This window comes from Porites lutea, chromosome 2 (assembly GCF_958299795.1).
Source record: "Porites lutea chromosome 2, jaPorLute2.1, whole genome shotgun sequence".
In the NCBI taxonomy this organism is placed as follows: Eukaryota; Metazoa; Cnidaria; class Anthozoa; order Scleractinia; family Poritidae; genus Porites; species Porites lutea.
This window is the reverse complement of record NC_133202.1, coordinates 47,793,388-47,818,148: the sequence shown is the minus strand read 5'-3', so window position 1 is coordinate 47,818,148 and position 24,761 is coordinate 47,793,388. Positions and strand designations below refer to the sequence as shown.

At 36.9% G+C, this 24,761-nt stretch overlaps 1 protein-coding gene across 1 annotated transcript; it reads right to left on the bottom strand.

The window, feature by feature from the left end:
- Positions 1–857: 857 nt before the first annotated feature.
- On the bottom strand, positions 858–24,644 carry LOC140928868 (ras-GEF domain-containing family member 1B-like). The gene is made up of 26 exons (XM_073378675.1): positions 24,358–24,644; positions 22,326–22,427; positions 21,972–22,006; positions 18,461–18,548; positions 17,537–17,587; positions 16,638–16,691; positions 14,985–15,047; positions 14,000–14,089; positions 13,235–13,312; positions 12,920–12,958; positions 12,768–12,805; positions 12,080–12,173; positions 11,772–11,819; positions 11,353–11,442; positions 10,547–10,609; positions 9,518–9,589; positions 8,922–9,017; positions 8,319–8,421; positions 7,590–7,630; positions 7,069–7,185; positions 6,871–6,944; positions 6,689–6,716; positions 5,679–5,735; positions 4,561–4,627; positions 3,574–3,646; positions 858–3,017 (listed from the first exon to the last, which is right to left on the bottom strand). Exons 1-26 carry the CDS (start codon positions 24,427–24,429, stop codon positions 2,990–2,992), a joined length of 1,761 nt encoding a protein of 586 aa, XP_073234776.1. The 5' UTR covers positions 24,430–24,644; the 3' UTR covers positions 858–2,989.
- Positions 24,645–24,761: the final 117 nt, after the last annotated feature.

Here is a 24,761-nt window from a genome sequence, read left to right as displayed (position 1 = left end):
TAAAACGATTGAGGGAGCGAAAAAACCGCCCCCAAAAACTCAACATGGCATCATCGATTTGTTGTTTGTTTGTTGAAAACCAAAGGCCATGCCATACTGACCATACTCCCTGAGGGCAGAACATCTGCTTTAGTTTTGCAACTGCACTGATTTTTACACACAAAAAAACGCTAATTGCATGAGGCACTACAAAAGACGTTGGTTCTATGTTCATTAGTTCAAGTTTAACTGATTCAAATTTATTAATTAACGTTTGTTTAGGTTATGTCCGTGTAGGCTCAAAAAGCATACAGCAAATCAAGGCGGAAAGGAATGAAAATTGAGGGTTACGATAACCTTGATTGAACAGAAAAAGTCAAGGACGACATATCTACGAACGTCATAACGTAAACAAGATTTTGGGGAAAAACAACAAAATAATTAAACCAAAGATAATATGCAATAAGTGGATAGATTTATAATATTAAATGTATAAAAACTGAAAATTTGATTTTTAGTATATACTTAACCAAAAACAAAAACAAACAAACCAAAAAATTAAAGAACGAGAAAATATACAAAAATATAAGAGCAAAAACACAACAACAACAAGAAAATACGCAAAGCAATTCGTTTTGGCACACTTTTTATATTAAATTCATTACCAAAAATCTATTGTGATAATAAAAAACTACAATAAATAAAGGATAAATAACCACAATAAATACTACTGATATTACAGAGTTGTTGTGAATTTTAAACCAGTTAAGGGATTGACGCCACTATAGATATTTAGATAATCTAAAAACTTTGAATTGAAATTTACCGAACTTTAAATATCATTTAAATTTCTTTGGTTCAGATAATGAATCAAAAGACTTACATTCACATATTTCCGGCATTAAGCTCTATAAATATGTAATTCATAAATACAGAATGGTCAGATATTATAAATTATAACTTACGCTTCCTAGTCCACCATCATTTCTCAATTATGAGGGTAGGTTGTAAGTGGGATATTTAAAACGAGACAGTGTTTCATCAAATACTCAAACACAGATGAAAAATTGGTAAGAAAACAAACAAACAAACACGCAAAAAATAAAACGAGTCAGCTAATGAGTCAAGTAGGCTAAAAGACCAAAATTTTGCCTATTTATCAACCGACTATCGGGTTGAAACACTCTTTTGAGAGTTTAATATAGCTTTTTAAATGATCAATAATTCTGCTTCTATCATTATAACTATTTGATCCGTTATCCCTACTTCATTCATGGCATTTAATTGATTTCTCTCGTTTCCTCTTAATGAGTAATTAAAGACCTTCACAGCGGCAAAAGACAACGACGGTCCATCTTCTAACAATGACAATTCCTCTAAACCTGATTTGTGCAGAAATGAGACAGGAATGGTAAGGTAAACAAACCACAAAAACTTTGATATGTTTTCGACCGACTATACTTCCTTTAATCTCTTCACTTAGAGTCTAAAGAAATTAAAAAAAAAAAAACAAAAGTAAAAAAAAAATAGAAAACAAACAAATCGATACGGCACAGCTACAGACGAATCCTCGTTTACATTTTTGGCGTCATTAGCATAGACTTCTCAAAATCTGACGAATTTAATCACACGAAATTTCTGAATATTGAAAGAGCATAACAAATTTCAGTTATCTCTGAACATTTGAGCCCGATATACCAAATAGTTTGGGAGAAATTCCCTTTGAAAAACCCCAGAATTTACAAAGAATATATGAGCTCATTAATCTTTTGCCAACCAGTAAATTTGCAGTTTTTAATGCTGCTATTTTCTTTGTTACTGATTGCCAAGAGCTGAAATTTGCGCAAACTGCATAATCTAACCAGCTCTTTTAATTTTTGAACCTAATTTGTATTTACGGCTACATCCTCTATAGGTTACCTCTTATGATAATGAGCAAAAATGTAAACAATGACATTAGGAGGGAAAAACCTAATGCCTAAAATGTAAGAAACAGCGGAGCTTCTCAAATTTCATTGATTTTTAGTTTTAGTTAAAAGACACTTAGTAAACCAAACAAAAAAGCTGTTTGCTTGACAGTTTGTCCATTTAACACTACCGATATTTGTTTTTTAATTCTGATTCCCAGTCATTAACCGGTACACAAACACAAACACAAACACAAACACAGACAATCCTAATCCGGCCGTCCACACTAATAAACACGCCTACATTTTGATGCATTTTGGCCTCGCGTCCACACTGAAACGATCAAAAACGGAGGATTTTGAAAATAGAGCAATGCGATATCGGACCTTTTCAAAAGGCTAAGGAAACTTTTGAAATCAGACATCTGTTTATCAACAGCGCTGTGTTCATGGCTTCTCATATAAACATGGGAGAAAATGGCCTAATAGATAAAGAGTGAGTCACAAATATTCCAATTTGTTAAATTATGGGATTTGTTGGCAAATTCAAGCCCCCTTGCCAAAAATCACCCTGTTAGTGCAAATGGGTGGGGAGATACAAAGACCTGTTTGCTCTGATGGCACCAAACATATCCTTCTAATATGGATTGGACCATAACGTTAACTGGCCCATTTTATTGAGATTTTTATGGAGTCATCGAAGCATAACGGTGCTTACATCTCCCCACCAATTTGCACCACAGGTTCATTTTTAGCAAATAAATATTTTTAACCTTTTTCTTTCTGGACATGCCAACTAATCCCATAATTTCATTAATTTAGTTTTTGTGACGTCATCATTTCGTTTCTCTACAACCGCGCTTATTCAATGCATAACAGCTCGCAATACAGTCGTCAAAGCATTCACAGAACTATAGTGTATGCTGCCTTGACAATCACTTCAACACAGACACACACATCACTTTTAAGCGGCTGACGCAGAAAAAATCTTGAAGTTCACCACTTTGAGTTTTTAATCCTGATGGAAATCTTCAACCCTGGAATACTGAGGACTCTGCTTATGATGCAGACGTTTTCTAATCACTTCATACGTGTTATCTTTGTTATCTTTTGTCCGCATTTCTTTCAGATCTGACAAAAAACACAAACAAAAAACAAAAATAGATTCGAATGCTCTAAGTGGGCCTTTTTAAACTATTCTTTAAGCCAGCAAAGAACGAAAAGGTTTAAAGCGAAGCTCTAAACTTTCAGTAAGAATGGTTAACGAAGTTTGGAAACAGCCAAATTAAGTGAACTGATACCAGCTTCAACTATTAAGCTAAAATGTTGCACTGGATCATATTCCCAAAACAGAGTGTTATATATGGGGAGGAATGCTGTGGAATTCACTACCAACCGAAATAAAGGCATCCGAACGCAAAGCTATGTTTAAAAGAAAACTCGCCAGAAAACTTATTGATTTTTAAAGTATTTACAGTATTCACCTTCGTTTCAATACGGCTTTCATGTAAAGAAGTTGTTTACCTTATTCAAATAAAAGGAAATCAGTCACTCAATCAAAAGCCCCCCCCCCCCCCCCAAAAAAAAAAAAAAACAAGTAGGGCAATATTTTACTTTAAGTTCAAAGGACAAGAAGATTTAGGAGTATATGAAAACTACGGCATATAAACCTAACCGATTTACCAACCTTAATGATTTCCGTCTTTCTTTCTCAAACTGTGTCTCAGGAGCCTCGCATTCATAAGACATCAACGCTAAATCTACGATTAATAGCCACAAAACACGCAAAAGTTTATGGAAAAAGTGGAAAAAGTAAATGTTGTTTATAAATGAAGGAGCACGTTGTAAATCATCATGGAACAAGAATTATTGTCCCTACCAAAAAGGCCGAATACCGTAAATCCATTACAAAGTTCCCCACCCCCCTTCTCTAATAAGCCACCCTTTTCTGGGGAAGAAAGTTCATAAGCCCCCCTCTCTATTAAGGCCCCCCTCCCCTCCCCTAATTATTCTTCACTAATAAAATGATAAACTTCGTTAATCAATCGCGACTGTAAAACATCGGGTGGACTGATCCGGGATCGTTTATTCACCAGCTGGAAGTTTGATTTGTATTTGATCCTCGCCTGCATGACCTCCAACTTCTTGTACCTGAGCTTTCCACTTTGTATTCTAGTTATTTATGGAAAACTGATACCATCGTATTTGCAACATTAAATCAGCCCACCTTCCCCTCAATTATGTTTGGAATAATAACCCCCTGATGGGCTTGATAAAGGATTTAGGGTACAAAAAAAATCGCGGAAAATACTTAATACATAAAACAGATGACAAAGTAAATTACTGTCTCAATAACATATAAACAATGAAATTATCCGATCAGTAATAATAATAATAATAATAATAATAATAATATATTACTAATAAATGAAAATATAAATAAATAAATAAATAAATAAATAAATAAGTGAATAGAAAAATAAAGCGCTACCCCAAAACGTCAAAAACAAAACCTCAACGATTAAAGTTAATAACTGACTAGTTAGGAAATAAAAAAAATAGATACATAATGGTGTAAATCATCGTATTCAGAGAATGGTATTCGAAATTCGAACGCGTGCTAAATGGATTTGTTTTCTTCTTTACTTATTAGAAGTTAAGAGAGCGTCCTCACTTTTATCTGAAAACACTGGTACAGTCATGAGATAATTCAGAACTGTTCTGTTGTGCTCATATTTACACTGGAAAATACAGAAAAAATCAAGTATTAGTACTAAATTACTCGTCCATTTTCAAGAGCACTAACAACCTATACTGTGACAGATTATTACAGACAAAATAACCATAAAAAAATAACCTGGAACGCTCTAGAGGATTACTGAAGATTAGTAATAGAAGGTTAACATCAGATTTTAACGCACAAGGTAGAGATACTCATACAGTCGAACTCAGTCAATATGGCCACTGAGGGAAATTTCACTTTCATAAATTTCTAATCGTAGAGGTATTTCTTCTTGGGCTATATAACAAATCAGTTATTGACTGGTTACTCGGGACACAAGTTGATTATGTTTTTTTCGAATCTCAATTTCGAGAAACAACATAAAGGGCTAGTTATTTAAACGTAGTTCAGCTAGAGTTTATAACCGCGTTCTAAGCCATTTTCACATTGCTCAGTGCTTTTATCTTAACCCCATTTACTGTGAACAGTTTCATGATAGCACATGGCGTAGACTAGAAAAGCATTGATTTTCTAAAAACAACCCACTAAGGAAGAGATCTGGAGGTCCAAAGGTTGGCTAAACCACGGCCTAAGTGAGACTTTGTTTAAATAACCGAACCAAACTGTTTCCCTCGGTGCTAGTGGTTGCGTGAAATCAAGAGACACAATGTCTTGAGAGCAGGCGCCTCTCACCAATGTAGCTTAGCCCGGGACTCGATTTACACCGACGTTTATACATGGGTTAAGTTTCTTCAGTGTTATTCTCTTTCTTGTTCCAATAGCTACTCTCCTCTTGTCCCCTGTCCCTAAAATTCCAATTCGATCTGGAACGCAGGCGCAAAAAATGCGCGATAAGATTTGAAGAGATTTCAGTCAAACATTTCGCACGTGTAAACGTATATAATCTAAAATTGTTATCACTTTGTCGGGCATTGTGGCGCGAGAGAGGACCAAACAGTCATACGATATACAAGCAGCCACTCAAAATTGAGAAGCCACTGGAATGTGCGCGCCGCATCTTTTATAATAGCTGTATACAAATTGAAGAAGACAAAAGAAACGACGGTTACCGCGACTTCTTTCCAAGCCACAAAGTCTGTAATCAGCTTGGAGAGCTGCCAAAATTTCTGCAAGAGATATTACAGAAGGCAATTTTAGGGTAATTAAAACTACAAAAAGAAAGATAATGATAAGAAATAAATTTGAAAAAACAAAAACAAAAACAAAAACAAAAAAACATATAAAAGCAACAAAAATCGTCACAAACCTAACTAACCTGCAAAAAATTTATGATTGACACAGAATTAAAATTCACTAAACGAGAAATCCCCAGACCATAAACTAACAAGGGAGAAAAAGACAAACTTATTGCTTTCGGTGCGAAGACTTCTGGGATCGTTTGACTGGACAACCAAACAATCCCAGAAATCTCTGCTCTGAAACATCGTACCCATTCTTGATATGGTTTCTCGAGTGGGGAATGCCATTTGGGCTTAGAAAAGCCCGACCCTAGTTGCTCAAAATATGGTTAGCGGTAACTGGTCAAGGGAGATTATACGTTCTCGTGACAACTAACTTTAAATTTGTGACAATCGTCATTCAAACACCTCGTCACGGACAGCTTAGCTTTGATTGACGTACCACAAAGTAACCTAACTTAGGTCACAGGCGGCCCAAGCTCTTTGTTACGAGGAAAGAGTGTAAAGTAATTTACATGCCATAGATGACGCGTGAGGAAGTTACGGAGGTTACGCAATGAAGCCTAAAAATCAAGTTAAACGACGAATAGACACCAAACAAAGGTGATATTTAACGTTATTTAGCGTTCGCAGATCAAAGTATTGTATTTCCTATACAAAGTCTCTTCGGCACGTCCAGCACAAAGGTACGCGTAACCTATGGCATGTAAATTACTTTATACCCTTTCCTCCTAACGTGAGTTTGGGCCGCTTGCGTTAACGTCCTGTGAAAATTTCAATGCAACAGTCGCGTAATACTTTTAACCGCTATAGGGTAATATACCAACCCCAATACGACATACATCACAGGTTTGCTCCTTAAAACTTTATGTTACTCATACCTCAAAGTTAATTTGTCCATTCGGAAGTCTACAAAGGCAACGCATAGAAAAAGAGTGTAAAAATTAAGTAAAGATATTACTTATAAGTCGAATGAGAAATGTATATTATATATAGATTAAAATAATAATAAAAAAAGGTTCTAAATGAAAAGGTGGATCTAAAAAAAAGGAAACCAAATCACCTGTTAGAGTGTCCTTCGTTAAGGAAATAAACATCTTTGACAAAGAGGCTGAAGAAAGGAATGGCGAATTCAAACTGAAAACAAACAAACAAAAGCCAAAAAAGTCCACAAATAAACTAAAAAAGTCTATTCCTAACCTCAATATGACTTCTTGAACAAACACTATCGCTGTCAAAAAGTAGGTTGAAAATTACCTACCCTTTGTCCTACAGTCTCATTGGCAATTTTAAACATTGTTCTGTAGCAAGCAAAGTTGGATGTGGGATTTAACTCTCGCTCCAGTCTGTCAAACTTTCGACACTTCACCCGAGACCACTGGAAACGTAAAAAATATCCAGTTATTTATTAAGTGGTTTTTACCTTCACTGCTACTGGTCTTAAATCTAGTTCGGGAAAGGGCTAGGATCACCCATTTGAGCTATGAAAGGGAGTTAATTATAACAGGTACTTGATTCTTTTCCGGAAATTTGGCGGATGCATGTGGTAGTGTAGTAGTCAGTAGAGAGAGAGCAAAAAACCGAATTTGATTTTAGGTTACGAAACGTTTTCAATAAGATTTCAAAAAAAATTTTCAATTTTCTTTAAAATGGCCACAACTTTTTACGAAATGCAAATTTGTTGGATGATATCGGATCAGATTTAAATGAGTTCAAACTCTGGGTTTCGGGTCCATCATCACTGAACATCTGTGCGATTGTTTAACAATAATAAAACCTTACCGTTTTCTTTAACCTTGTTATGGGACTCATGTTCAGACCAGCTGGAAATGAAACAATAGACGTAAGGGTTTTATTTAATTCATTAAAATCTAAATTCTCTAATTACACCAGTTTTTTCGGACTTCATATCTATGCCTTTGCACACCTTTTTGGCATCCTAATGATGAACAGTTACGACATTTAGATATTTCAATCAACAACAATTTGCTGTCTGTCCCCTTTGCATGAATATATTTGTCGTTCATTACTATTATTATTGTTATTATTATTATTATTATTATTATTATTATTGTTATTATTATCATTATTATTATTGTTAGTATTATTATCATCACCATCATCATCAGTATTACGTAATAAAACATTCTAACAAACTACCGAATCAAACAGACAAACAAAATATGTTCAACATCTTGAGTTAATTCCTGAGTGAGGGTTGAAGAACCCGTAAAATGGGCAGACTGCTGTCCGTAAAATTCATCAACTCACTAAATAAGAAATCCCATTTGATACATAGACCTCTTTTCTTCGGTTTCCTTAGCTCGTAAGCTCGTTACTAACATTAGAAACATGTAACAAAGAGAGAGATGTTTGAATTTAAGAGACAAAAATGATTTCGTGATTTATACGCACTGTAACGCTTTGTGATTGGTTGAAAAATTGCACGCCACCCTTTCAACCCATGCCATACCATGCCATGTCATTCTATAACAACTAAGTCATCCTCACCAATAATAGCCATAGCTGAGTTAAAGTTTCCCTTGTCATAGCATTCGGTAGCCACCTCAACATAATACTCGATTATTTTTGCCCGGAGCTTCTTTTTAGGTCCCTTGAAGATAAAAGACAAAGAATTTGTTGTACCAAATAAAAAACAAAAATGAATATAAATAAACTTAACCTTAATCTAAGATGTCGCTCACTTTGATCTTAGGCCAATACTTACTGTTAACCTGCAATGTAGGCGTATTTTTGGGGGGCTGGCGAAAGCTGCTTCTTTATTTTTCTAATGCCACGGCCGCCATCTTTGAATTTGTCTCTGAGGGGGATGGGGGAGGGTAGCAATTGTAACCCTACGGGGAAGGCGTTAGGGTGATGGAAGAGGCGGGGAGAAGAAAATCTCTCTTCTCTCTCCCAGCCCCCGTCCTTGCCCTTTTTGACTTGCCCCAACTCCTAGATTAGAATATATTATTCAGCATGGTGGTTACATCATTAGAATCGCGAACCCGAAAACGTTAATGTACTGTCACTCCACAAATTAAGTCATTACTCTGAAGTTTCGGTTTCAATAACATTCAACGTATCAAGTCCGACATCCAAAGTGTTACTCACCAAACAAACTTCAGTTGCTACGAGAAAACTGAGTCTGTTGAACCATTCTATATAGGCTTCTAAACTGTTTGTCTTTTTGATATAGCTGAGGGTAGACTGCAAAGAGAATTTAAGAATTTGTCACCTCGCAATATAGAAAATCCTTATCTATTGAACATTTATAAATTAATTAAATTTAATTTAGTTTGATGAAGGAAATAAAAGTATATTTCGGGGGCGGAGCCAGGAATGTTTTATTTGAGGGCCCCAAGCTTGTGCGTACCTGATTGGATTAGATTCTTCAGCTAACCATTTTCACCCTTCTGGCAGTTACACATTCATGTTGTAGTAAATTTTAACTACGCATGCTAGCGTGCGACACCTCAGTGGTAACAGCTTTAGTTTTAAAGCACTGTTAATGTAACTATGTATATCTTACTCTTGTGGACTTACAAGTGCGTAGGGGGAGGGGGAAGAAGGCCTTGGGGGGGGGGGGGGGGCGTCCGGTTCTCCCAAATCCACCAGTATCTTTAAGGGAAAGCAGTCTAAACCATGCGCAATCTCATAATTCACAGCTTGAATTTACGAGGGGTTTTTTATGTCACCAATTTTCTTACCCTTAAATCCGCATCATCTCGGGGAATGAAGGTCTGTACGAACTCTTCCGGTCCTATGTTAGCCAGTCGTTCCTGAAAGAAAGAGAGCGTTATTTATTCAGAAACAAAACAAAATGAAAAAATATGCATTAAGGGAATAATTTAGGGAGAAAAGCTAGAAAAGGTTTAATGTGTTTTTTAAAAACCACATTAAAGCGAGTAACTCGCGAAAAACGGTCATTAACTAGACACAACGAATGCATATTTCCAGTCTTGTTATGATTTCCTCCTCAAGTCGTTCTGATATTAGAAATGTTTGCTGTACATTAAAGCAAGGACGTTTTTCAAAAATAACGAATGATACAAACAGCAGCAAAACGAGCCTGAGAAAAGAGCAAACATTTCGCGACGCCACCACTGAGAAACGAACGCAGGAATTCCATACTGATGACGCGTCACTATCCAGATCTGGGTAGTGCTTCTGATTGGTTGAAGCAAATTTTCCACGCAGCACGACCAATCAGAAGCACTACCAAAATCTGGGTAATGACGCGTTATCAGTATGCAATTCCTGCGCCCGTTTCTCAGAAGTCATTTTCCGGGAAACCAGTGGTGCAGTCGCAAAATGTAAGCTGTTTTTTTTTTTTTAAAAAAAAAAAAAAAATGAAAAACAGACAAAAAAAATTGGAACACTGGTTCTCACACAGGATTCAAATGAAATTCAACATGTTTTGTAATTTGCACTAAACTGTGCAATCAACTTAAGTCCGTAAAGCAGCTTTTATAAAGAAAAGAATTTTAAACCGTGCTTAACTAAACCGCTTTTAACCATGTTTGAGCTTTGGTGTGAGTAGGGCTTAAACGAATGGTGTGCCAAAATGGCAGCAAATTTGAACGTTTCAAAAAATTCTAAAAAAATAACGTTGTGTTCACGTCTCAGTACTTTTTCGCAGATGTTCTTGCAGTACCGTGTACCTTCAAACAAAACGTTCTAAAAACTTTTTCGTTACGGGCATTTAAAAATAAATTTAGCATAACTTTTTTTATTACCATCTCAATGTGACATAGTTGCTGCGCTAAGATGATTGGGTTGGGGCAAACCTCCAGACCACACTGTTAAAAAAGAACAAACAGTTATATCTAGTATTATAATTTAAAAGTATTAAGAAAAGTGAAACTTGTTTTAAAAAATGCTCAAGAATTCAAAGTTCAAGGAATAAATTAAGGATTCTGAGGAACAAGAAAGTCGCAAAAGTTTTCCTAGAGCAATGCACAACTGCTGCAATCACATCCAAAATGCTGTATTTCCTCCAGTAAGCGCCCTCTTCTCCATCTATTCTTACTGGTGTACTATATTTCCGCTTTGGGACGAGGTTAAGTTTATTGTCAGAGCGCCTCACTGGTCTCGTAGAGTTACAGAGGCTATTCACACAAGACCTCACCCTAACAACATCAACATTACAGGGACAGTGGAATTGAGATTCCTTTGCAACTTATATCTGTGAACTTTTACTGTAAAAAGTGTGAAATACAATGAACCAAACTGAAAGAGAACCAAATATTCTGCACTGTTTGAGGCAGCTGCGCGATTACTTCTCAAACAATCGATTAAAATGTGCGGACGACCAAGGAATCAGACGTTCCTTTAAAAATATCTTTAGTGAAATTCTACTTGCGGTTGCCAAATTCTCTGAGGTGTATCATAAAGAGATCTTAGCAAAGTACTGACTAGAGGTGTTATGCCAGCTTTCTCGAGTACGTTGGGAAGCTTGTTTAAACTTTTTTTTATGACGACAACAAGGGCAAAACGGCATAACGTTTTTAAGAAACTGCAATTATTTCTTCAGCTAACATACCTTATATTTTGTAGAACCCGTTAGTTTTCTATCCTCCGCAGCAGCTGTTGCCTTTAGTAAAATTTCGCCATACTTGTCACACAAAGACAACTAAAAAAGGTAAAACTATGTTTAGCCCCATTTACACAGCGAATTTTGCTGCAATTTCAGATCGCGTTTCTAAACTACTAGCGGCGATTTCATGACGATTTGTCGCTGTGAAATTGCTAATATTACAAACCTCCTCGAATTTTCATACGATTTATCGATGTGCGACGAGAGATATACTAATAGGCATCCCTTGGCCTTTTCCCGTGCGACACGCCGAGTGGTATCAATGTATAAAAATAACCCATAGAAAAAAATAACCCATAGAATGTGAACTTTCATTTTCATTACCTCTGTAAAACAGAAGGTTACTCTTCATTTCTACGGCTTACCTTTTTAAATAAGGACTGTGTCATCTGACCAACCATATTTCTCAACTCCTTGAGATTCAAAACAGGAAAAAATTAAAAAGGAAAAAAAGAATCCTGTAAGCAAGTAGCGATGACTACTTCACGCGTACAAATGAGTGAACAGCGAGTGGACGGTTAGGAAAAGGGTTTTGAGGAAATCTAGACGCTTTTCTGAAAGCCATGAATTTGTTGAGCCAAGCTAATTCCCATTTTACTTTTTTACTATTTCCTTTTTAAACATATGACAACGTAGATCTGATCTGATCTGCTGTGCTGGTGGGGGTACGTACCATGGTCAGCGATGCACAGTAACTGGTGATGTCTTTAACATGCATCATCATCACCTCATCTCTGAAGTCATTAGGAAACGTTTCAGCCCACTCACTACAACAACAGCAAAAAAACACGGTAGGAGTTACAAAACCTAGCAAGCACTTCTACAAGTTGGCTGCACCTTGTGTAAAGATGAAATTCACTTATTCCCTACAACGTTTTCTGCAAAACCTGCTACGATAACTATATTTGTATTGTTGTTGTCTGTTTCTAAATCAATCAGCTAAAGCAATGGATCGGGGGCACTAGCACTAGTGGAGGCCCTGAAGCAAAACAAGAAAAGAAAAACAGAGAACAAGCAAAGCCAAAATAATTCCTTTTCTTGTGCTTGCGTAGACTTTCTAAAACAAGGAAGGCGGAGCCGGGGGCTGGTGGGGAGTGCAAGTCTATTTGAACAAGCGAGAGATTATTCCGTTTGTTCTTGAGTAACAGTTTAGACATTAAAAACATCTTTCTATTGCTTCCAGATGTTTTCCGATCAAGTAAAACGTGTGTATGTAACGTTTCACGTTTCTCAGAACCTAAACACTCTGGTGTGTGACTTTGGTGTCTGTATTAAACGGTTTCCCCCGTTCTTCATGCAGTGATTAAGTTGTATCGAGCTGGAGCCAACAATAATTTAGTAACTGTCACGTAGATCTTCACCTTAACAACTGAACCAAGTTGAATGCCAGAACTTTCGCCTACGAAAGAAACCGGTAGAAAAAAAAAACAACTTAGTACAAAATTGTGAAATGCAGTAAGCTGTCAACAGCTGAACAGCAGTCAGGTACATTTATATTTTCAAACAAACCTACCTCATCAACAGTAGCTTTTTTAATTTGTTCTGCGCAAGACTAGAAATAAAACAACGAAATACTTAAATGAAAGTTCATTTCAAACACATTGTTTGCAAAAATAGCTTCTTTCAATGCCATTCTACTCTCATAACATTATGAAGAAAATAGAAAAAAAGAATTCATATCGTGATATTTTTACGATCGTTGTTGAACGGGGAATGAACGGTCTAAAAATGTCAGTGAAATTTTAAGTTTGAGACATTGATATTTTAATTAAGCTTATAAATAAGGAGCAAAAACGTGTAACATTATGATATTTCTGTGGAAACGAACCTTTGAAATGTTCGACAGCAGATCACTGGGAAGTATAAAAAGCCTTGAGCACAGAAGAAATGCAAACACGTACGTTCTCTGCAAAATGGATAACAATGACAAAATTGTATAATACATTCAGCTGCAATTAGTTTTATCTTTAATGCACTTATACCCTCTTTCACGGCTCGCTTCGCTCTGAAGAGTTTGCTCGCAGGCTCACTAACTTACCTTGTATAGAGCTTGACAAGTAAAATACGGAAACCGGTCGTTTTGTTCCAAAGTCGTTTCGATGAGAACTCAAGCAGTGAAACTGTACAACAATTTCACTCACTTTATGTATAGTAGTATATAATAGTAGTATAGCATATTATAGTGGGCGAGAAAACCATTTGGGGTGAAAAGCCCTCGCTCTTTAAGCCACTTACGTGAAACTATTTACACCTCGACTGAATCAACTTGTATTGAAACAACTTGGTATCGAAACGAACAGTAACCGTGATGCACAGTATATAGCTGTTCTGTACCCGCATATTTGCGCGCGACCTTTCGCCCTACGCAGATACAAATTTCGCGACACTGGAAATCCACCCTAAAAATTCCGCCCGGGTTTGCAGGCAAGGTCGTAAAAGTCCGCCCGCTTCCGGAACCAGTGAGACTGTAGGATTTGAAGAATCCCGCTCTTAAACTTAGAAATTAAATTGCTGCCGGACATTCGGCTCCAATATTTGTTATGCATTCATTGCTATAAACAATTATATCTACTGAATTAAAAATACTACTTACATCAGGATAATAATTTGGAAGAGGAACCAATCGTTCAATGAGACCACTCAATGTGCCAGATATAACATGACCATCTTTAAACACTACATCCTAAAATGGATCAAATTTATAAAATAGGTAAGAAAAAAGAAAAAAATTACAAGATCAAGAAGACTGATTAAAGAACAATTCGACTGAGAAATTTCACCAACATAATCACTGAAAATATGACAAGGGCATTGCTGCATCAAAATGTGAAGACCTTGCTAATCGCCAATAATTTGACAGTGTTACCTAGCGCAGAGTACAATGTCACCTGTAAAGTGGTTATTCCACCTTGCTCGATTTGGCAATGGTATAAGGTTGGAGAATTTTCCTCGAGTGAGCGAAAAAGGGCCACACGCGCCAGAGCTGACGGCCTCGCATTTCGAGGCTTCCCTTGCGTGCTACTCGTGCCACTCCCACTAAAGGCTATTTTATGGTTGACATTTTAAGATGAACATCACTTCACGTACAATTTGCTCCAAAATACAGATTTGAACGTAATTGCTTCGATGAAATTCAAAGTGGACAGACTGCAAATTATAGTAGTTGCTAAAAAATATATCTACGTGTCGTAACTTTCTTTAAGACGAAATGTTCACCGAGTCATGTGTCAGGTTCTTTCGTCGCCCCGGACTGTTAAAAGAGTTATTTTGCGAGGTTACGTTTTATGTAACCACGAGTTCTGCTTGAAGTTTGGCTTCACTAAATCTACTACTAAATCTACCACACTAAACGTCTACATAAAGCTGGCCTGACAATTTTGTTTTTGTGAGTTTTTTCATTCTAGTAAAGAATATCAGGTCGCTATTTTTTAATGGACCGTATAGAACCATAATAATTATTGTAATATAGGAACAGCTGTTGCTACTTTAATCTCGTCACCTAGTAAAACAGTACTTAACTTATACTAGTTGACCTCATTAATAAACTTTACTGTAAAAATAATAAAAAAGTTATTTACTCCTGTTAGGTCAGACGGATGGGCAGGATTCCTTGACAGGGTCAGACTTATCTTCTCCTCAGACTACAAACAGAACAACATAGAATGGCTCTAAGTATGGTGACTCCTTTAAAGGTAAACGAGACGATTCGCAACGACGATTCTTAGTTTACCATTGTTGCAACATTGTTTCCAATAAATACAACATTGTTCCAACATTGCGACACTGTGTTGCGCTAAAAATCGTCGATAGGAATTGCCCCGTGTAACATCACCTGAATTCTTACGAGTGACCGGCAACATTCATTTTCTTCTAACAATATCACTACACAATCCAGAGAAGCGGTTATGAGATAATATAATCACCTCAAAGGAAAGTGGTTTCACCTTTCATCATATTCTTTCAGCTTATTCTTTATGGAAATGTATAGAGACCAGTCTGGAGAATTTGTGTGTGGATATTGGGGCCTAACAGGGTTAAACAGTAAGAAGCAAGCTGTAAAGGGCTACTTCAGCTGCTGTTATATTTCCTTCCACTTTGTTTCCCCCCAAAAAAGTGCATTTACTTTGAGTGCCAATGTATTTAGCACGAAAGCACTAATTGGGGACACCTTTTTCACGTCTCCTACTGGAGACGGGACCGCCATTTTACGTGGTCATCTGAATTGCGAAGGTTTAGCCATTTGCAGGGCAAACGCAGTCTCACGGCAGTACCCGCATCAGTCATTGTAAGACCTTGAGCGTTGGTCCGGTCCCGGGAATTGAACCCGCGACCTTCCGCTCTGCAGTCAAGCGCTCTACCGACTGAGCCAAACCTGCCGCGGTTAAATAAATACTGTCAGCACACAATTTCTTGCCAGCAACTGATCCTGCATACCGCGGCCGTAGTAGTTGCATGAAGTGCAAAGACAATCCTTTCATCTTTTTGGGGAGTTTTAAAATCTGAGTATTGCCTGACAGCTTGCAAAGTGCATTTGTACTTTTTATTATCAGTAACAGGCAGCAGAGCAGCAAGAAGAAAACTGGAAATTATTTTAAACTTTATGAAAAAGACTTTCAGTGACTCTTATAGGCTACAGCTTGTACAAAGACATTACAGGGAATGCGGAACCGGGGGGAAGGAGGAAGGGGACTGGGGGGGGAGGGCTATAACCACCCCAATAATTTTTCAATTTTCCTGTAAGTAAACATCTTAAACAACAAGTTAACCAGCTCTTTCGGCTGTAAAACATTCGCGTAAGATGATATCAATATATTTTTGTACATATCACGTTAGCCTTCTTTAAACGATACTTCACCTGCAAATAATTTTGTGACATTGGTTCCTTAATTAAAAATATTTATTATTAACACGGTCAGAAATGCAGTTTCACATTGACACAATGAGCAAAATTTCATGAAATCAATTGCCATAAATATGCCGCAAATGAACCTCAAAGCGCTCAAGAAATTGCATTTCCAAGGGTCTTTGATTCAAAATTTCCTAGGGGAGGATACCCCACGACAACCCTTATTTCTCCCACCTTCAGGGGTCGTTAGTCCCCCCCCCCCCCCCCCTTCCATATTTTGCTCTGTTGTCCCTGCTTTATACATACTTATGTTACTTAGGAATCAAAATTACCACATCTACAATTTTGTAAATACATAACAATGAAAAATTTTAAAAGGTCTTACCTTCACATTGTGGTTTTCCCTGTCATCTTGTACAAGATTTCCGAATATTGTTGGCTACAATAATTACCACGAAGAAAAAGAAAAAAAATATGACAAGAGAGAATTAGTGAAGAAGAAAAAAAGAGATAGAAACAAAACAAAGAAAAAAAGGGAGATTACAAAAGGAGGAAGAGAATGAGTAGTAAATAGTTATCATACATTGCCATGTTCATTCAAAGCAATCAATTTGATACCCCAACCGAGCTCAGGCAGTAAATGTAGCTTTATTGAATGTAATACCTCGAATTCAAATGCGGACAAAAGAATACAAAAATTCAAAAAATTTTTCCTATTAATTTGCCAATTTAGAAATGAGAAGGAAGCAGGAGAAAAAACTGCACATTGAAATGCCATAGTTCTGGGATTGCTACTAAGAAAGTCCATAATCGATGAAGGGCCTGATTACATGTCTTTAGCAGTGCTGGCCGGGTTTGCCAAGCTGGCTAGCATTGCCGAGATGTGATTTTCTCAAATCACACTCCACTGACTTTCTCCGTGAGGAAAGCGTGGCCATCTTTATACTTTTCAAACTCAGCGGTTTCTGAATCCAGGTTACGTGAGTGAGAGAGAAGTTTTTAAAACCTAACGTACTGTGTATCTTAATAGGTCAGGCATATGATCAAGCTCTCTCGGAGAAGAGGCCTATGGCAAGTACTGTTGGTTAGCCTTTATAATGGGAATGAAGTTACCACTATTGAGTGTCAGAGCATAGTCATACATTTAGGTCAGAGATGAGAAAGGTATTTGAATGGATACAAGACACCCCTTAGTAAAACTATGGCCTTGTCACCCAGCATTCAAGCTGTACAGCTTTCAGGGCAATTCAGAAGGTCAACTATAATATCTAGTGCCATATTTACCCTTGCTTTAACAGTCTGTTTAAATCCAAGTGATGGAAGACTCCTAGAAGACTGAAACCAAACAAAGTGCACGTTGGTAAAATTCAGAGTCGATATAAATTGCTTATCGCTGCAGTTTTTGGCAGCTAAATAACTCACACCCAATGATGGCCTATCCGGGAGGGTCAACTCCAATTGGGTACCTTTTTGTGGCTTCAGGTATGATATTGATGATTTCGAGGGTTGAAGTAGAGAAAATGTTAGAGAGAACTGTCACTTAGATACATGTACATGTATCTGTTACACTGGTCAAATTTAATTTCAGGTTGATTTTGATTTAACCTAGGTTGATTCTCAATTTCCTTTGTCTCCTAGCCCTAATTATTCATGAATTACATGTAGGGCTGGAAGACGAAGGAAATTGAGAATCAATGAAAAAATTAACCTAATCAAATTTGAACTTTAACATATCTAAAAAACCTTAAACTCTCTTCTGGTAATGCCTATAGGTGCAGTGTTCTCCCATAATATTGTTCATTTAGCTTCATTCCAAGGGCTCAGAAAAGGGATGCCGTGTTCTAACAGTGCGGCGGACACTCAAAAGATTCACAAGTTTTTTGCAATGGACCAATAAAATTCAAGGTTCAACTATGCAACTATTGAAAACTTTAAAACTGATTGAACTTACCTGAACAGTCTCAGGTAGGAATGTGATTGGTCCATTTGCTAAAAAACTTGAGAATCTTTTGTTTTTAGGATTAACCTTGTGATTGGACAATATCTTCTCCCATGTCCTGGTTTGAGTGTCCACCCAGTAAATAGGCATGTGAAGAACCATCATTTTTTAATGAAAGGTATACAAACTGGGTACCTTTTCTGTTCAAAATGGCATATCCAAGGGTAACATTGGACTTTATTGGTAACGACAGGAGAGTTTATACAGACCTTTCTCTGCTTAGTTGTCCTTCTTAGGAGACCTCTCGCAGCCTCTTCATATTCTTTAGCAAGCTGATGATGCTGAGATGATAATCGTCTGAATAAAAAGCATAAGGGAGTCAGGTACAGTGATGGTAAAAAAGGGTATTAATAATTTGGAATTATGACTGCGTGCAGACTACCTTATCAGGTGAAATTTTGGTGACACTTTAATTTAGCGATTTTTAGAAATATTAAGTCTTGCTTAATTTAAATCGTCGCTAAATTAAATTGTGTACAATATGACAATCCGCCATCTAGTCGGTTTCATACACATATACTATTGACGGTCGACAATGTATCATTTAATTTGTGTGACAATGCGTACCTTAAATATGAGTGAGGAGTCACAGCCTTAAGATATGACCCATTACATTTGCAGTTTCATTTGTTGATCATTCATCAAAATGTTGTATGATTTTGATTTAAAATAATGAAGCTATTGATGTTTATGATTATATTACATAAATGTTTTACTGTCGTCATAAAAGCTTTTGTTCAAAAATTTATGAAAAATTGCTTAAGTGCTGCTAATTAAGGGATTTTTCAAAATCACTAAATAAATGTGTCGCAAAAATTTCATGTGGTAGGGTAACATTAAATGGTCCACCACACCGCATGTGTACCGGACAGGGGTGTATAGGTTTGATCCAAAAGAACTTCATATTGGAAATTGTAAATACTAGATGTAATGATGTCAGCATCATTTTCTTTCTTTTATTTTTCTTTACACAACCTTGTAGCATAAGAAGCATAGCAAAATGATTATATCAAACTAACATGAGGAAGTTAAAGATAATATAATTAAATAATCATAATAATTTAAATAATAGATCATCAATAATCACAGTTAACTGTGAGATTTCCTGCTGTCAGCAGGTGATCGCGTTGCACATTCAAGCCATTGCCATGTAGTTTTGCCCTCGTGGCTTGCTTTCCCTTGCGAAATGAATTCCCAGAGTTCTGGGAATTCCTAGGAATTCCTAGGAATTCCTAGGAATTCCAATTTATTCCAAGACATGCAAATGAGCAAAGATAAAAAACCTTGGAATATTTAGGAATACTTGGGAATGGGTTAAAACACTAGTGGGAATTTTTGGGAATTCCTAGGAATTCCCAAATATTCCAAGTTTGAAGGATACTGTCTTTGGAACTTATGGGAATTATTGGGAATTGCTTAAACACCAATGAGAATTTGTGGGAATTCCTAGGAATTCTCAATAATTCCAAGTCATTGTTAACTTGGAAACACTGGCTTAATTTTTAGGAAAAACGATAACTGTTCAAAGGTAATAAAAAGCGTAAAAAATTTTAATAATCATTCCTTTAATTGCCTATAACAACAAGGATTTCTTGACATTAACCAGCATCTATATACAACATTTATTGCGACTTAAATCTTTAAAAAAAATTATCAACAATAAGCACGATACTGAAAGCTTATTCAAAGTGCCACTTCTCGTACCTGAGCTTTCCAAACATGTCCACAACACGTTTTTCATCGCGGCTTTGCCTAATAAAAGGTCATCGCTTCTTGAAAAAACAACACGAAATTTTCCTCTCGCTACCTCAAAAGCGTTGGAATATTTTATTTAGCTCTGAAAACGACCGCTTTTTTCAACTTGATCATCATCGAGCAAAATCATCCGCCATGTTTGAGCTATACTGGTTACCAGTCTCCCCACTAAGTGAAGTGCGTCATCACGTGCGCCTTTTGAACCAATGGAAAAGTGTGAAATGAAGTTCCGTTTGGTGAGTTCAAATTCACGCGGACTTTCATTAGCAAGAGCACAAGTATTTTGCATCCGAAATGGGCGTTATTTTAAACGCGGATTGTTCATTTATTTTGTTGTTGACACATGAAACGTGCTTCCAGTCATGTCTGAGAACGATAAGTCAGCTGGATTGTGAAAGGTAAAGGTACGTTCCTGCTTCGTAATGTGTCTTCTGATGGTAACCACGTACTCAAATAATGAAGCTGGAGATCAAAGTGAAATTATAGATCGTTCCGATATATGAACACGAAACTTCAAGATGGCATGGAAAACCATTTATTGGTTCCTTTTTGTTTACTGGAGACATAACTGTAGTCGTTGTTGCAAATGGTTGATGGAATTCTACGTGAATAAGCTAATATTCGATCAGATTCTGGCGGATTTAATACAGTAGAACCTCGATAACTCGAACTCCGATAACTCGAATTCCCCGCTAAGTCGAACTAAATTTGCTTTCTCTTGATCAAGATTTCACTGAAATTTACCCCGATAACTCGAATTCCCCACTTAAAATCGAACTATTTTTCGTTTCCCTTTAGAATTCGAGTCACCGCCGGGGTTCTACTGTAGTCATGGACAAGTATGTTTAAACGCCATGTACTACAAGTATTTTAGTTTCCAGTTCATTATTTTGTTCTCAGTTTGAGAGCTGAATTAAAAGTCGGGCGGCTTAATAAGGGCTTAGCAGATAAGCTTGCTGGAAGCAAGTTGGCCTGACTTTTTCTTTTTTTACACATATGTTCCCGCTGTAAAGTTAATTCAATCAAGACTCTTTTGCTGTATTATTCCAGTTACAAATGTGTCCCACAATTTTTCAGTAATGACTCAAGAACAATTTATATCTCAGGACTTTACTTGTTTTATTCAATTTTGTAAAAAACAAAACATGTACCATAAGATGTGATTTTGAACATTATTATCATAAACTTGTTTAAATGCAATTTCCGTGCTTTCTCCAGTTGGTAATTAATCATTAAATTTGCGTATACTTTACTTTCCTGGCATTGGATGTTGATTGATGACATGTTAAACCTGTAAACTCCTAGAATTCCTAGGAATTCCTAGGAATTACTAGGAATTTCTGGGAATTTCTAAGAATTTTTTGTGCTTTAGATCTTGTAGGTTGGAATTCCTAGGAATTCCTAGGAATTCCAAGTCCAGTTTCATTTCCATTTGGAATTTCCGGGAATTTCTAGGAATTTAGAACCAGAACTTTTTAAACTGGGAATTCCTAGGAATTCCTAGGAATTCCAAGTCCGAATTTACCGTGAAAATTCACACCTATGATTCCTAGGAATTCCTAGGAATTCTTAGGAATTCCTAGGATTTTTTTCCTAGGAATTCCTAGGATAATCCTAGGAATTCCTAGGAATTCCCAAAGTTATTTCGCAAGGGTTGAGTTGCCTTTGCAGCTTTTTTACCTTTTGTTCGTCTACCCTACCCCCCACCTGCCTCTTGGTTCTTCGAAACTCCTAGGGTCAGATTAAGGGTAAGTTCTTTTGTTTTCTTCTTTCCCCACTGAGAGATCAGTGTGACAGGTGCCAGGGGAAGGTGACCCGTGAGAGGTTGCCATGGTAACCCCCCTATATTTGCATTTTGCCCACATTCATTTGCTTATTGCTCACATTGCTCACAATTAGCACCTACCCTCCATTTTCATTAAATGGTACATGTAAATGTATTTTGTTCTAAAGATAATTACTTACGCATAGTTGGATTTTTGACGTGCTAGCTCCTTTGCCTACAAACAAAAAAATAAAAATAAAAAATTTCTTCCATGATCATAATGATGGTGAATGCTCATGCACTTCTTTAGTATCATAATTCACATTTTTTTTTTGGTTTGAACTTGACTGTGCACAATAAATGAAGGCTGAACCCCTTTCTCTCAGCCCCCACCGGCCCCTCTAAAAAAGGAAGAACAAGAAAAAGGCAAAAGCCATGCCTCCAATGTTAATGTTTGTTTGTCATCCATGCAGGTAGCCACTACCACCTCAAAGTCGAAGTTACACTCAGAGTCAAAGAACCAGGCACTGAATAAGGAGCATCATTAAGCTTACCTTCTCAACACTGCTAATACCATGCTTGGCAGTGTCTTCATCAAGTTGTAACTCTAACTGGGTTAGTTTCTTCTTCTCTGCCTCTAGCAACTTTTGAGTCACCTGTTGTTGGCAGATTTCCCAAAAAGAGAAAAAAAAGTTTCAAGCTTGAAATTTCCACAAAAATTTAAACCTTAAAGAGATTTGAAAAATGTGGAGGTTTTGTGAACGAAAGTGTTTATATTAACGGGGTGTAGTTTGTTTGTCATACAAATAACTAGGCAGACCTCTAAGATCATCAGAACATGCAGACAAGGCACCCACACAATGAAAGGACCCTGCATTTTCCTTGATTACTACAGCTTAACTCACACTTAAAGCCACTATCTAGTGAGGCTCTGGCCACAAAAGCAAAACTGAGTCAATATATGTAATTATATTTCAACTGCTATAATGGTAACCTTAAAACTATCTGACATGTATTCTTAATCTTAGGGAAAATGAACACACAAAATTAAATAAGATGAACACAGTAGGCTGTTTTAGAACATCATTTTTGAAGAACTCAGATTTGAAACTTTAAGGGAAGGAATTTCAGTTGAATAATCAACATTTTTTTCTCAGTGGATCTAGAGACAATACTATAATGCTAGGCTCTTTAGAAAATTATAACTTTGTTTATGCTCCAAAACTTGCAAAATTGTTATGCATTATGTCATCTCGGATGACTTGCTAAACACCTCCTTATAAGCTTGGGAAGCAAATAACCAATGATAAACAATGGGAAATTCCATAAAATATCCATCCATACCACAGACTGCTTTTTGGATTTCGGAGGGCAAGGTGGAATTCTTTGAACTGGAAGGGCTGCCTGTGGAATTCTGAAGGCATGTGGCAGTAAGGAGGTGGGGGGGCACGAACTGATGACACGATGATGACTATGGAAGCAGGATACAAAAATAAAACAAATGGTGCTTTGCACATCAAGCTCCAGAGGCCTCAATGCTACAAAACATTCTATTTCTCTCTCTTGAAAAAAGTCTCCTACATAATATTGTTCAATCAATGCAAAACATGGTCTTTTCACCAATGATGCCTTTTAATTGGTATTTGCTTATCATGTATGAGGCACCTACTGTGGAATTGGGAGTGACTGCTGACCCCGAAGGCTCAATTTCAAGTTGGCGGAAATGAAAACTCAATCGTCCACTTGATCTAAATATCTTAAGTGTAGCATACACACGTTCATCACAAGTACTTGTACCAGTTTGGAGCAATGAAAAGTTAATGTAGGTTGCATAACGTGTTGAACAGGCCCCTAAGGACAAAACTTTCATTCTTTTTACGATTTTATTGCCCAGAGTCATTATGACTCCTTCTGTAACCAGCTGTACTGAATACAGAAGAAGAAACATTCGAAATATTTTGGCATAAAATAAGCCAAATTGGGCATATTGTGAACCCTGCAGATAATTTCGAAGGGCTTCATGAAAATATAAAAATTCGAACAAGAGGGGGAGGGGGGTGACGATTATGGAATTCCAAAGGCATGAGGGTGGTTAAAATATGGAAGCCATCAGTGGTATGGTATGGATATTTACTGGAATTGCCCAATTTTGAATGAGGTTTTTGTGATATCCAGAATAATCAAGTCATGGTAAGAGGTATGTATAAGCCGAGCTGAAGGTTAAGGCTGATACCACTTACTGAGTCCTTGATTATTCTGGAATATTAAAAAAAACTGAATCTTATAGTTGTTTCATTACACATTAATGTTTTGAAGAAAATACATGTAGTTTGACAAACACACCATTACATAGAAAAGAGTTTGACATTGCTCTTGGAAATCGTACATTGCGTGTCGGCAACCTGCAGATTAGTCACGAATCTGCTAGCAGATAACAGACTAATCTGTAGGTTGCACTAATTTCCAATATTAACTGAAGGCTCCTAGCAAAGTAATGAGAAGACATAGAGTGAGTACAATGTATAATAATAGGAACAATGTTTCTGTTCTTGTCATATTGCTTCCTTATGGACATATATCCAGTACCTCCAACTGAACACCAAACAGACCCTGTCCAAGATTCTCCACAGAGGTACTTGAATCACAAGCTGTAGCCATTCCAGTTCAGACGGTTTCATGTCATCTCAACCGCCTGCTGAAAGAGAGATATATGTACATAATATTATGATCTACTCATATAAAGCAGGAAGTTTTGGCACTGATTAACTGGGTCCCTTATAATACTTGTTCACAAGAAGTGATCACTTTGTAAGCCACAAACAAGCTCTAAAGTAGACACTGTACATGACTGTAAGCTGAATGTGATCAGGCAAGAAGTGGTAGATGGCAATTCTCAGTTTTGTGCATTATACCTTAATTCTCACTTAATTGTGCGAGTATTAAATTTCACGATTTTTGCCATAAAAATCGCGAAATTTAATAATCGCAAA